The following is a 14,521-nucleotide window of genomic DNA, read 5'->3' on the forward strand; positions in this document are numbered from 1 at the left end:
CGGTGAAGGAATCCTTCATTTCTTGAGCCCTTTGTTTGAAAAGCTAGAGATTTTAGACAGGATTCCCCTTAAAAGTATGACCCTGAAAATTCAGAGGAAGAAATTACTTTGAAATTTTATTTAAAAGTATCACAAATACTACGCCTGAATTAGCGAGACGTTTTACTATAACTGGATAACAATATCTCTTTTGCTAAATTTTCTAATGTGAGTTTGTTAAATCAAAGAAAAAAATTAAAAAGTTTCAGTATTTTGTTTCAGTTCAGATAAAACGTGTTCTTTGTTTAAATGCTTCTCTCTCATCTTGGAAGATAGTAGAATATGTCAAGGATCTCACGCAAAAGGGAAATATATATTTTCCAAGGGTTAATTATTTAAATCAAGGACTAGATGAGCACAAACTTTTTAACTTTGTCATAGCTGGTAAAAATATATACTTATTGAAAGCAAGTATGATTTAACTGAAAGTAGTTATTTTCATATGATTTTACCAGACTTAATAAAACATATTCCACAATGTATTTTGTCTACTTAGAAACTTCTACCTTGACTTTACTACTTCTCCCATGAGTTAGAGTCTAACACAGATACAAATATATACAAAGACGTACAACATCACAGAACAGAAAGTTTTAAAGGTCTAATAATTTATTAAATAAAATTGATGTGAATAAGAGAACGAAAGATTTTATTTGATATACAATTTCTACTAGAAACATTTTAAGAGTTCATAAATACTCTATATGTAAAGCCATACCTTAATTATTACAGATTGTGCAAGTATTAATAAAAAAATAAAAATGAGTCTCAGTCACTTGCATACTTTGTAAACATACACACATATTGGAATCTTAATATAAAAAACATGATATAATTATATTTAAATTTTTTAAGTTTTGAAAAATACTTAGCAAACATCCAAAATGTAGTCCAAAACAAGAATCAGCAAGTGAAATTCAGCAATGTTAAATGTGTTGAAGCTCGCTACTCAAAGATTAATGAGCACCAAAGGATTTCATTTTGTGTTATGATAAATAAATAAACAAATAAATCTGAATAATCTTATAATGGTCCTCCCAGAGTGACTATAACTGTCTTTTTGTAATCAGTGTTCACAGATGCTCATATGATATTAATGTTCATGTGATATTAAAACTGATATCTTGAAAGATATATAATTAAAGCATTGCATTTACATTCTCTGAACATATTTGGGTAGAAGGAAAAGAGAGAGCATTTAAAGGGTTATACACTTGAAGTTTAATTTTCATGTAAAGCCATATCTTTTTCAGACAGCTTTAGTCAAACTAACCTAAAAGTGATCCCAGAACAGTTGCGTGCTTTGAGCAAAATGTTGACTTAAGAAACCCAGAGACGTGGCATCTGCACTATCTTAAGTATTTGATTTGTGCTAACACTGTGATGCCTTCGGTGCCACTGTGGGAAAACGGTTACACAGGAATCCCAGCAGGGCCAGAACTAGACAACAGCCGTTTGCACTAGCTTTCCCACTTGTAAAACACCAGCAACGGTGCACACTGCACAAGGTTCTTTGCAGGATTCAATGAAGTAATTTATGGAAAGAATTCAATCAACATCCACCACTGTTGTTTGTTACTGTTTGCCTTAATCAACACAGCAGTCCAACAACATACTATTCTTTGACCATTTTACTAAACCTTAAGGGTTACCAACATATCCAAAATCAGAAATAGTATAATTAATTTAGATTTTGAATATTAATATGGCTCATGTGGTTCTTTTTCCATTATCAAATCACCAACACCTTAAATCTTTAGTAAAAAATAAACTATTTACATATTTAATGATTTTGCAAGTCTTATGAATCAAGATAATTCTAAAACAAAAAGTAAAGGGTGCCACTAAGAGTTATGGCTAGCATTCATGAAAGATTTCTATGTGCACATTTTAATATAATCTTTATAGCAATGTAGGTTGTAAATTATTTTTATTTTTAAAATAAAGATATAGATGCTAAAAAGACTAATAAATTTAGAACAACTGTGTGGTTTGAGTTAATGAAATACACAGAATGAAAACTGAACCCCAATTAAAGGTCAGGCCTCCACTATACTCTCTGGCACTCTGTGAAGGTTTGCATTTGCTTGGCCCAGGGATCTGCACTATTAGAAGGTGTGGCCCTGTCAGAGAAGGTGTAGCTTTGTTGGGGTAGGTGTGTCATTGTGGGTGTGGCCTTTAAGACCCTCATCCTAGCTCCCTGGAAGCCAGTCTTCTCCTAGCTGCCTTCAGAACAAGATGTGGAACTCTCAGCTCCTTCTCTAGCACAATGTCTGCCTGGACGCTACCATGCTTCCTGCCATGATAATGGACTGAAGAAGCTCTGAACCCAAGAGCCAGGCCCAACTAAATGTCCCAGTGTGTTTTCACAGCAATGAAAACCCGAACTAAGACACACTCTCAAATGGAAATAGCAGAAAACAGTCCCAGGTGCTCACAGCATGACTTCAGAAGGTCCTATCAGGACTCCAAGATAGATCCCAAGACTATTGCTTGAATAATTCAGATGTCTCTAACTAGGTGTGACATATCGAAAAACTTCCCCAACTTTGATAGGTAGCTGGAGAAAATGCTAACCCAAAAATCCCTTAGAAATCTAGTTTATGATTGCAACCTACAATATATTACACTTACAGAATTCTACTCGGCGATTCAGTCTTACACAGTCGAGTTTCTGTAATCAAAAGCTGCCATCCTATGAGCATCTCTAAGTCCTCTCACTTGGCCAGAGGCTCTCTAGCTTTCTACTTTAGAAAGCACTGTTACTAATACATCTAGTTTTTAACCCTTGTAAAGTCACAGGTCAGAAACTGTAACTGTTGTCATCCTACACTTACCAACATAATTATATTTACGTCAGAAGATAACTAGAACAGTGCACTAATAAGTAAACTAAAGGTCAAAGTATATACAGTATAAAAGTGTATCGAGGGAAAATATGTAAATACAATGAAAGGTAGTAAGACTAGTCAATATAGAGAGGAATAAAAGACAGGACAGGGAATAAGGAGCCAGACAGCATTCTAAGTAGCAAGTGGTAAGCTAATATTTTACAAGGATAGGACACCATCTCATTAACTTAACACTGTATTCCTCTTGAAGTAAATAGATGAAATTATGTCACTCTACAAAACCAGGAAAATATATAAATGCACAAACCTGGTTCTTTAATATCACATCCTTCTTTTAAAAAACTGTTACAGCTCTACAAAACATAGTCCAGTGGCACACAAAAATGATTTATGGCTATTGTTTTGCTTAAAAGTTTCTATAGCCACTAGTCTCCAACATGGGAAAAAGTGTGATTGAAATCTGTAACACTGGTCTTCATTTAATACTATATTCAAAACAAGTTTTAAAAGTGTGGTTTGCAATAAGATATTAGTATTTTTTTTTTCTTTTTTGGTTCTTTTTTTCGGAGCTGGGGACCGAACCCAGGGCCTTGCGCTTCCTAGGTAAGCGCTCTACCACTGAGCTAAATCCCCAGCCCCTTAGTATTTTAATATATATCATAAAATTGAAATATTTTGTTCTATTTTATATAAAGTTTTAGAAGAAATCACCACCATCATGCATTTACAGAGAAAAGAGATTAAGAAAATTTGTACTAGAGAGCAGGACATCGTTATCTAAGAGTCTGAATGTTTGTGGTGTTGACCAGCCTGGAGAGAATTTAAAATGGGTGATGTTGAAAAAGACAAGAAGACTTTGGTTCAGAAGTGTGCCCAGGGCCACATTGTGGAAAAGGAAGGCAAGCATAAGACTGGACCAAAGCTCCATGGTCTGTTTGGGCGGAAGATAGGCCAGGCTGCTTGATTCTTTTACACAGATGCCAACAAGAATAAAGGCATCACCTGGGGAACAAAGGCAATACCTGGAGCATTTGGAGGATCCCCAAAAGTACATCCTTGAAACAAAAATGATCTTCGCTGGAATTAAGAAGAAGGGAGAAAGGGCAGACCTAATAGCTTATCTTAAAAAGGCTACTGATGAGTAATTCTACTGTCTTATTTATTACAAAACAAATGTTTCATGGCTTTTAATGTATATCATAATTTAATTCATATACCAAATTCAGATCACGAATGGCTAACAATATTTTTGTTGGACAGCCCTGATTTAAGTAAAACTGGCTTGTCATAAAGTGGATATGATCTTTTTTAAAGTAACACTTCCAGTTGTATACATACTATCACTGCTCTCCCTTTCTCAAGATAAGATTGAACTTAATTAGTAATGGTTTACCTTCCATAAATATGGTGGGTGTCACCTCAAACCTATTGGATGATTTTATACTTAGATTTATATACCTGGGTTTATGAATATGTTTAAACACTGTGGAAATTCTATCACTGTCTCAGAAACAAGAAGACTCACCCGTGCTTCAGTGTGTGTTCACCGGCCTCTGACAGTCAATGCTAAATACCAGGAAGCAACTATTCTTGACAATGCTGTGTTAATTAGAATTCCCTACATCAATGATGCTGCCTTTCACCACTGAGAGGCATTTACTGTGGTTTATGTATGGTATCAAATAAAGAGTATCTAACACTTAAAAGAAAACAAAGAAAATTTGTACTAAAAGTGGAGTATGATACCACAGATTCTGGCAAATAGCAAATATAATTTACATAATTTATTCTAAATACTTTTCTAAAGATTTACATATATTTGAATTGTTTGATCAGCCAGAAAATAGAGCAAGCACAAATCTTATCTTCTAAAAAGTAAATAAATAAGGAATATTATTTCTTCTAAAATATATCTAGAACACTTACTTCTACTATAAATATCATATACTTATACTATATATAAACATAATCTACATATTTAGTTGAAAGTCCCTGCTTTGTCTACTTTGAGTGGAACACTGAAGAACTGAAGAAGGCAGATAACCATGGGCATGACTGCCAAGTCTCACACGAACGTCACTTTTCAAAGTCAGGTCAAAGGTCTCTAGGCAAAGGAAGAAAGCAAGGTAGATATAGTAATTCCACTAATCTGTCTATACAGCAGGAAGTTTTGAAACTTCTAAGAGTCACCAGCCCTATCTAAGGTATTTTAGAAAATAGCAAAAATAAGTTGCATTAGCCAATAGAATTCACAACACAATTTACACATGAATAAAAGATTGTCTACCTTATATTATTACCTAATGTTAACCAAGATATAATTGGCTGTTTAAAACAAATATAAGCAGACTTTGGAATAATTATACTTAGCCTAGAACTCTGCTTGAGAAATAAATGATACAGAAGGAGATTCCTAGTCTGTCTGTCTGTCTGTCTGTCTGTCTGTCTGTCTGTCTGTCTCTGTCTTTCTCTTTGGTTGGAACTCTGGCCTCTCTTGAGAACTACAACACATCTATATGCTTTACTCTGTATTTATAGCTATTTCTACTTGGCCTTCAAATAACAGGGATTTCTATATTCTTGCATGTTACTGACATTAAAATAGCACAAACTGTACTGGCAGTATGAACAGTTTTACATGGTTTTTTAATAACTTTGTAATAACATACCATACTAACATCATTGGACTAAAATCTTCCACTGTGACCTTCAAAAGGCAAATATAACAAATAAAAGAGAAATGAATGACACTCGTTAGCTGTTTAACATCTATGAAAGAGGAAAGCAAATGAAAAGACAGACCGCAGAACACATTCCTTGTTGCAGTTCACAACAAAAAAGAGAGAGAGAAGCACCACAGCCACAAAGGACAGTCCCACTTAGAGCACGCCCTTTCTCCTCAGGCTACACAACCACAGAAGCAGAGCAGAAGAGTCAGTTTTGTGCATTTCCCCAGAGATAAAATCCAATCGAGTGGAAGAAATGTGGAGAGCATCCCACCTAGGTGGTAAGGAGGACCAAATACCTTTGTGCTTGTCCCGTTTATGCTTTAGCTGAGCTGGATGGGATCTGAGTCTGGCTAGAGCCTGTTCTCGGTGGTTCATAAAAATAGGACCAGCAAATACAAGGGGGCCTGAGGAGAAACATTTTGCATGTGCATAGAAAAGCTCACAAAATGAAAACACTATAATGAACAAAAATAATTAAAGCTAAAATGCATGAGAAAATGAACTTTAACTGTTTTGGCCATTTTATTTTTCCAGTTCCTCTTCCCATTACCTGTTCTCAATCTGACACATTACCATCTCAAGTACAGTTTGTAAAGGAAAGTTCAATCTTTATTTCTATAAAAACTGGGCATTTACAAATAATATTAAGTGGATTACCAGAAGTTCTACAAAACAATCCTAAAAGTAATTTTAATACCATATCTTAAAGATTACTAAACATATATTGAATGAAAATAAGTTTGTTTCCTTTGGAAATAATAGGATATAACAAAATTTTAAGTTAACAGATCTCTATCACCATTGCTATAAAACCAGAGTAAAATTGATACGGGTATTTCTAAATATTGCAACATATTATAAAAACCAGATGTTCAGGGGCCAAACCCAAAACTTTGTCAGTCAGCATCCACACCCACATTTGCATGTGTCCCACATGTGTGGGAACAAGGAGGACCTGGACTGGGTCTCGTAGTGATGGGGCAAAGAGCTATCTAATTCAACTAACATTTTAGAAACATGAATTATCAGCCACTAAACCATTTCTTTCTGAAGCACCACTATAAAAAACACAATCATACATATTTGTTCCTTCTACTTATTTACTACTTGAGAAAATATCTACAGTCAAAATAATTTAAATTTTTTTAAAAATCCCTTTTACTTGTAAACATTTAGCTTAAAAAGAAAAAGAACTTTAGGTTACACTTGAAGGACATAAGAACAATAATCTTAAGTTTTAGCAACTTCAACACAGCGAAAGTTTAAAAGCCTCTAAATTTGAGAGTTAAACTACTCTCAAATTTAGAGAATTATGAAAATATGTAAATGCTGAATATTTTTAATAAAGCATTTTTCATGACTGGTCTTCATCTTAGTTAACTTTTCTAATGATGTAAAAATTAAGACTATAGTCACAATTACTCTTACAAATCGTTTAAATGTAGGGTATTCTTTAGTAAGCAGAAAAAAAATTCCTATATATAACAAAAGGATGAGTAGCAAAAATACTTTGTAAATCAGAAAAATATTTTCTGTGATTAATTATAATAGAAACAAGCACATTAAATGTTAGAAGGTATTTCCTGTAATGCAGTAAATTCATATAGAGTTCTATTTGTAAAGAAAGCAAAATACATATTTCAAATATGAACTAAATAGCTTATTTCTTCATTAGGTATTACTATAATTTGATTTACTAAAGAAATTAGCATAAAGTCCTCTAAAGTACTTTCTACCTATAAAAAGGAATATTAAAGTAATAACTTATTATAACATAGCATGCTATATTATCCTCTTCTGACTTGGGAGTCTGATGGAGATCTTTTTTTACCTAAAACAATACAACTATTAATTCATCAATTATTTCTCACTAAATTCGATCTTTTAAGAGTCTTCTGGTGCATGAGCACTGACAATACGTGGACAATCATGCCTAGAAAATAGGAAGCTTCAAAGGAGCCGTGTAAACCGAAAGTGTCCCAGGGCAGAGCTTCCTCATTCGCTTAGTCACAGGATTCGTCACTGCTTCTGCAGTAAATACGAGTAACCAACTATAAAATCATGAAGACACAGAACCACAAAGGAAAAATCAACTATATGATATGGTTAGAAGTCTGTATGTCATTAAAGGATGAAAATCAATTTGGTTGACTCAGAAAGGTTTCAAAAGATGTGGTATTAACAAGAGAGATGAAAAAGAAGACATTCCAGTTAAAAGATTTAGAAACACTTTTGAATGTTAGCAGTATTGTTCTGTCATTAATAACACATACAGCCAAAGTAGAAAGTAGGGTATACAGTCACGAGAAATTAGTTTGTGTGCCTGGCATATTACTTCTCTATAATTCCAGCACTTGGGACTGTGATCTGGCTCAAAACATACAATCAAACAATGTTTGATAGAATCAACCTCTATTCTAGAGGTAATCAGGAATCCCTGAATTGTTTTCAATCAATTAACAAAGATATTCCAATTTGGACTCCATTTAAGAGAACTAGTTGTTGAGACCTGGGCTTTTGCTCTGTATGATAGTGTTAAATACTGACCCCAAAGCCTGGCTGTCAACAGGGACAATAGAATCTTCACATAGACCCAAGTGATGCTATGTAACCTTGCCCCCAAGTTATCCCTGATTAGTGAATAAAGTTGTCTATAGACTATAGCTAGGCAGAAGAGAGACAAGTAGAAGTTTTGGTTCCTGGGATTGGGTTGGAAAGGACCTGACTGAGGAGAGAAGAAAAAGGTGGAGGAGAGGTGCGCACCATGGGGTAGATAAGTGAGTCATGAAAACATGGTCATGAGGGCTGGCCGACTGGAGTTTAAGAGCTGGCCAGATGGAACATAGCAGGTGATAAGTTGGGGCTATTGATAGGGAAGTAGGCATGATAGTTTAGTAGGTAGATATCTGCCCAGCTTTAGTGCTGATTAAGGCTTATATACAATAATACAAAGGTTGTGTGTCTTTATCTGGGAACTGAACAAAGCTGGGGTAGAAATCCCCAATCTGAAATCAAACATCTCCTACAACAACTAGTAAATAAGACACACACCCTGCTTCAAGAATCACACAATCTAATGAAGGCTGGTGTTACACACCACCAAATGAGAAGCACGAAATAATAAAAAAATTGTCATCTGACAACTCCCATTACATATGTATGTAAAGTAGACTAGTTGAGTCCCACTCACAAGCATGTAAGAAAAATGTAGAGTAAATGACAGCATTAAACAAGGCAAGCTTTTCAGAAAGTTATTAGTAATATAAAGCAATAATTAAACTATTATTCTTGGGACTGGGGAGATGGCTCTGTAGGTAAAGTAAGGACCTGAGTTCAAATTCCCAGTGCCAACATTAAAAGGTAGGCATGGCAAGACTAAGAACAGGGCAGAGAGAAGTGGATACCCAGAGCTCTTTGGATAGTTAAACTAAAAGGGCAAATTCTATCTTCAGGGAAGAGATCCTGTCTCAAAATTGTTAAGGTGGAAGGACACTGAGGAAGAAATCCCAACATGCACCTTGGGCATCTACAAATGCTTATATGGATACATGCTCCTGCCCACACACACACAGAAACCCCAGTTCTCACTTATGCTAAGGAAAATTCCTTAAAAGTTTTAAAGAAATGTTAGCTCAAAAGTACTTATTTTAATTGTATCTCATTAATTGAGGGAAAAATTGAAAAAGAACTCATATAAGATTATAATTAATTGAAGAACTATGGAATTCTCTCAAGGGAAGAACATTCAGACATTAAACTGCAACTTACACAGCATTTTTATTTTGTGTATTTTGTGCTGTTTAAATTAACAATGAGACCATACAGTCCTTTAGCAAAAATTAAAAGAACTAGATAAGATGGATGAAGCAAAGAAGTGCAGGCTGACAGGAACCGGATGTAGATCTCTCCTGAGAGACACAGCCAGAAAATACATAGGCTAATGCCAGCAGCAAACCACTGAACTGAGAACAGGACCCCCGTTGAAGGAATCAGAGAAAGGACTGAAAGAGCTTGAAGGGGCTCGAGACCCCATATGAGCAACAATGCCAACCAACCAGAGCTTCCAGGGACTAAGCCACTACCTAAAGACTATACATGGACTGACCCTGGACTCTGACCTCACAGGTAGCAATGAATATCCTAGTAAGAGCACCAGTGGAAGGGGAAGCCCTTGGTCCTGCCAAGACTGAACCCCCAGTGAACGGGATTGTTGGGGGGAGGGCGGTAATGGGGAGAGGATGGGGAGGGGGACACCCATAAAGAAGGGGAAGGGGAGGGACTAGGGGGATGTTGGCCCGGAAACCGAAAAAGGTAATAACAATTTGAAATGTAAATAAGAAATACCCAATTTAATAAAGATGGAAAAAATAATAAAAAAAGAAATATCCAATAAAAAAAAAAAGAAAAACACATATCAATCTGTATTACAAGATAAAATCATCTAAAATAACAAAGCAAAATCATATATAAAATTATAACAAAATTTTGTTTGTATATTTGCATGAAGAATTATACATATTTTTAAAAGATATTTTCTAAATGCTTCATATATTCTAATTTTAAAACACTTTTATATAGCACTCAAATTTAAATAAATACTGTATTTCAAGTATCAAATTAATCAAGCAATGTCTTTAGAGTCCTAACAATTGCAATTGCAACTTGGCCACTTTCTAGTAAATTTACTTTTATATTCTACTTTCTATCAAAATGGAATCTCTTTAATTCTTGAGAAGCAGTTCAATATTTTTCTTTATCAGAATCAATGCTTTACAATCAGAATCAAAATGTTGTAAGAAGAGCAATTATGTCAAGGCCAGAGATTTGAAAGTATCACTTAAAAGAAAATGGATTACTTTTCTAATTCTAGTTCTGATTTAATTCAACAGTTACTCAGGCTTAGTACATGCTAGGCATTTTCACACAGATCACTAATATATCACTGAGGCCTTATAATAGTACAGCCTGGTCATCTGTGTGAAATGTTATCAAACTAAGGTGCTACTGAGTGTGATAGCATTATCAAACAGCTTGTGTCACTTAACAGTATTAAATTGTACAAACTGGCCTACAGCTGACTAAAAGGTTTTAATATAGAGCTAAGTTCTGAATGTTGATCAACTTTGAAACAACTATGGCAGACTTAAAATACGGTAAGAATAGCATACCAAACCCTTGAACTACATACATGGGTATAAACCATCAGTAATGAATGGGTAAGAGTGGCAACTGGGACACTCCAACTCTGTCATTACTGTTCTTGTGTGAGAACGAGAGACAAGCAATCTTCTCCAACAGAACCATGACAGAACTCTGAACCACACAGCCTAAAATACTGGCTTATGAGTTTGGCATCACCGGAAGCCCCTGGAAATCTTGTTAAAGAACATTTTGATAGGCCCTAATCCAAGTTTCAGATTCAGCAGGACAGGGGTGGGTCCTGAGAACTGGCATCTCTGACAAGAGCCCATAAAACAATGGTCCCATTGAGACCCACCGTTGTAAGTGAAAGCTCTACTATGAATGAAATCTCTGAAATTACTGGGCTTTGGAGGTCAATTCATATGACACAATCTATTGTTTTAAAAAATAAAAAATGAGTAGCAAAGAGATAATAACCTTAAGCAAAAATATCACTAACATAAAAGAAGTAAATTGCCACATTAGAGGCCTATACCCAGTGTACAAATTTTGCAAACATTTATGAAATGTAAAGATAACAGTACACCCATGAATGTATTAAGATACTTTAAAGGCAATGACTTTACATGCGTAAAGCCACAGTGGCAAATCCTCCTTCTATCAGTCACCACTGCTTCTGTCTCTGGAAACAATAATCTGTGCATTCCAAAAGTATACAGATATACCACTTATTACTTGTTGTATTTCATAAAAGATAACTAAGAAAAATGAACAATGATGGTAATAAGTTACCATGAGTTTATGGAAAATATATAAAAACGGTAATAGATTTATTTCTATACCAAATATCTGTACTTTCTGAGAAGTATTGAATATACGCAATGTCGATATATTCTTCTAAATAAGAATTTGCTTAATTCAACATTAAATCACAGATTTTTTAACATTTTTGTAACATTTTTTAACATTTTAATAATTATACAAAGATAAAGTTCTGTTGGAAAACAATTTTAATAACATAATACTTATTTCTGCCTTATTCATATATTTCATTTATAAACAGCTAGTATTAAATATATTTTCAGGTTAAGAAATTGTCCTAAAAATCAGGAAATAATATAAGCAATACACCTGTCTTTGCAGAGAAACATGACTTTCATTCCTTTTTCTAAATAGTCTTTTTTGTATTTAAAAACAAAAAAGACATAAAAAAGTCACAATCGTGCACTGGATGGCTGGAAAGTAGGATGGTATTAACCAAATGGCAATGACGTGAATGGCTATGAAGAGAGACCTGAAAAGCCTAAGTGAAACTAAGCATGTGCCCGTGGTCCAGTGCAGATGAGCCAGAAGTCTGAGACCAGGACTGACTGTTACAATTCCTAGTTGTCATTATTAATGGCATTCACATTTTGCAATGGCAATCCTTCTATCTTTTTTAACAGTCTAACTGCAGACAGACGGGGCATTTGTAGCAATCCTCTGATGAGCTCATATTGGGGTGCTGAAGTTCTAAGGATGAGCCCCGTGCTGAGTCACACAGCACACAGCTCGCTGTGGCTGAGGAGCTCCCTACTGCATTCTCAATGCTGTAAATACGTTCCGGCAACTTCACTTGCCATGAGGATGCTGTGCACTATAGTACTTCCTACCAAGTGGGGTATTCTGTAAATACTTCAGTTCTCTCAGCTAAGGTATGAACTTTTTCTCTGTAGCTACATCTTACCTCTTCCATCTTCTAATCTGTGTCTTCTAATGACACGTTGCCGTTTTTCTTCTTGTCTTAATTGAAGATGTTCTTCAATATTAACCCCAGGTACAGGGACAGCTGAATAATTGGCCAAAATAATAAAAATGACACATGTCATACAATTTAAGTATATAATAACTATACATATACAAATTTCAATAAAGTAAAAGCTAGCAGAAAACCACCTTAGACTCAAATGCTTACTATAAGAACTCTCATCACATGAGCTGGGCATGGTGTGCATGCCTTCAGTCCCTGCACTCAGGAGGCACAAACAGGTAGATCTCAGGAGAGCCTGGTTACAGAACAACTAAGTCTATACAGATAAACCCTGTTTCAAAACAAACAAATAAACAAAAATAACAAAAGAAAACAAAAACAACCCCCTCAAAAGAAATTCCTATCATGAAAGGGAAAAAAGTATTGCCCATGATCATATCAGTTACCAAAACAACAATGCATATATTAACCACTACCTTACCTTTAAAATCGTATTTGATGGAAAGTTTTAAACTATTAGAGTTACTGAGGTGAGGGCAAGATATTCAACATAATAGAATGAATTACCTAAAAGGAGGTCTAAAGGTATCATTTCTTTCACTGCATCAAGAATCCCTCTTTGTCTTGCCTCTTGACCATCCAACTCCCTTGCACATGCCTTGCAACATCCACACACAGCACAGCCGGACTCTCCTGAACCACATCCACAGATCCTGTGTAGAAGCAAACGATAAAAAACAGGCTTAACCAAAATCCTTCTAATCTTTTAATATTCTTTTTCTATAACCACTTTTCCAATCTCTTGGATTAATTTCAAAGAAAAGCAGGGATTTTAGAAAAACAATTAAAAGAAGGATAAGTTATGATTCTAATGATTCAAGGTAATATATTTCTTCATAAAAGCAAAATAGATTCTATTCTTATACAATTAACTGTAAATAGGCATTCTCCTCTAAGTTTTCTCAGTAAGTGCACCAGTGTTAGCACTCAGGGTCGGTTCGGGCTAGTGGCTAGCACACGCATCAGCTCTGCCCCCAGGAAGTAAAGGGGTGCTCAGTGATAGGCCAGCCCCTCAGTATCATACACGTCTCTCTCCTCAGTCTTGATATAGTATCATGCCCCACTTTTTTTCTCTTCTCTCTGCCATCTAACTACCTAATCCTTGCTGCTACTACTATCAGATAAACTGAAAACCATATAACATGTCTTCATCACAGAGACTAAAGTAGTCCCTGAGGTTGGCTGGAACGTTAGTGAACAGCTAACTTCTTTGTAACACTCTTTACAGATACAGAGGTCATAGCTTTAATTATTCACTAATTGGTCATTTAAAACTTTTGACAGTCCTGTCACATTCATAGTAATATAGATTTTTGTACCAGGACAAGAGAAAGATTCTTCTGGCAGCAGTTTAAATGGTGTGGCTGCTAAGTATCCTGCAAAACTGTGAGCTTTGAAGACAAATTATCACTGACAATTCAGATGATCATGTCTTATGTTGATATTTAATGCAAAGACATGAGAATGAATAAAAGAAAACATTCAACAGACCAATAGCCTTCACAAAAATTAAGGCAAAAATACCCAACTAAATACTAACAAACAAAACAAAACACCACACTAAAATAATACACCACAACTCATCCCAGAAATGTAGTATTGGAAAATGTATGTAATAATATACCACTGTAAGAGGACAAAAGAGGAGAATGCATACTTTTCTCATTCTATACAAATACATATTTAACAAATTTAACATAGTTCATTATTTAGGGAATTCAAGAAACTAAGAACAGAAAAAAGGATTCTTAAACACATTCAGAGCCACAAATGAAAACATACAATGAACATTGCACTCCATGAAAAGTGGAAAGCACTTCTTCTAAGGCTAGATACAAAACGAGGATTCCCAGTTGACTAATTCAATTCAACAAAATACCACAGAGTTTAGTCAGAGCAATCAGGAGGGGGGGAAAAGGCACCCAAATCTGAAAAAGTACAATTATCTC

General features: G+C 35.1%; 1 protein-coding gene and 1 pseudogene across 30 annotated transcripts in view; one reads left to right on the forward strand and one right to left on the reverse strand.

Moving 5' to 3' along the window:
• The window catches only part of Mycbp2 (MYC binding protein 2), a 238,672-nt gene that overhangs the window by 153,529 nt on the left and 70,622 nt on the right, over nt 1-14,521 (reverse strand). For 21 of the 30 annotated variants that reach the window (NM_001106055.2, XM_087585424.1, XM_087585420.1 and 18 more), the window contains 3 exon segments: nt 5,917-6,024; nt 12,489-12,590; nt 13,080-13,225. In NM_001106055.2, coding sequence (NP_001099525.2) covers nt 5,917-6,024; nt 12,489-12,590; nt 13,080-13,225 — 356 coding nt within the window. 30 annotated transcript variants of the gene reach the window in all.
• LOC148001112 (cytochrome c, somatic pseudogene) lies at nt 3,718-4,036 on the forward strand (annotated as a pseudogene).

The sequence above is a fragment of the Rattus norvegicus genome, chromosome 15, assembly GCF_021556685.1.
Source record: "Rattus norvegicus strain SHRSP/BbbUtx chromosome 15, alternate assembly SHRSP_T2T, whole genome shotgun sequence".
NCBI classification, from domain to species: Eukaryota; Metazoa; Chordata; class Mammalia; order Rodentia; family Muridae; genus Rattus; species Rattus norvegicus.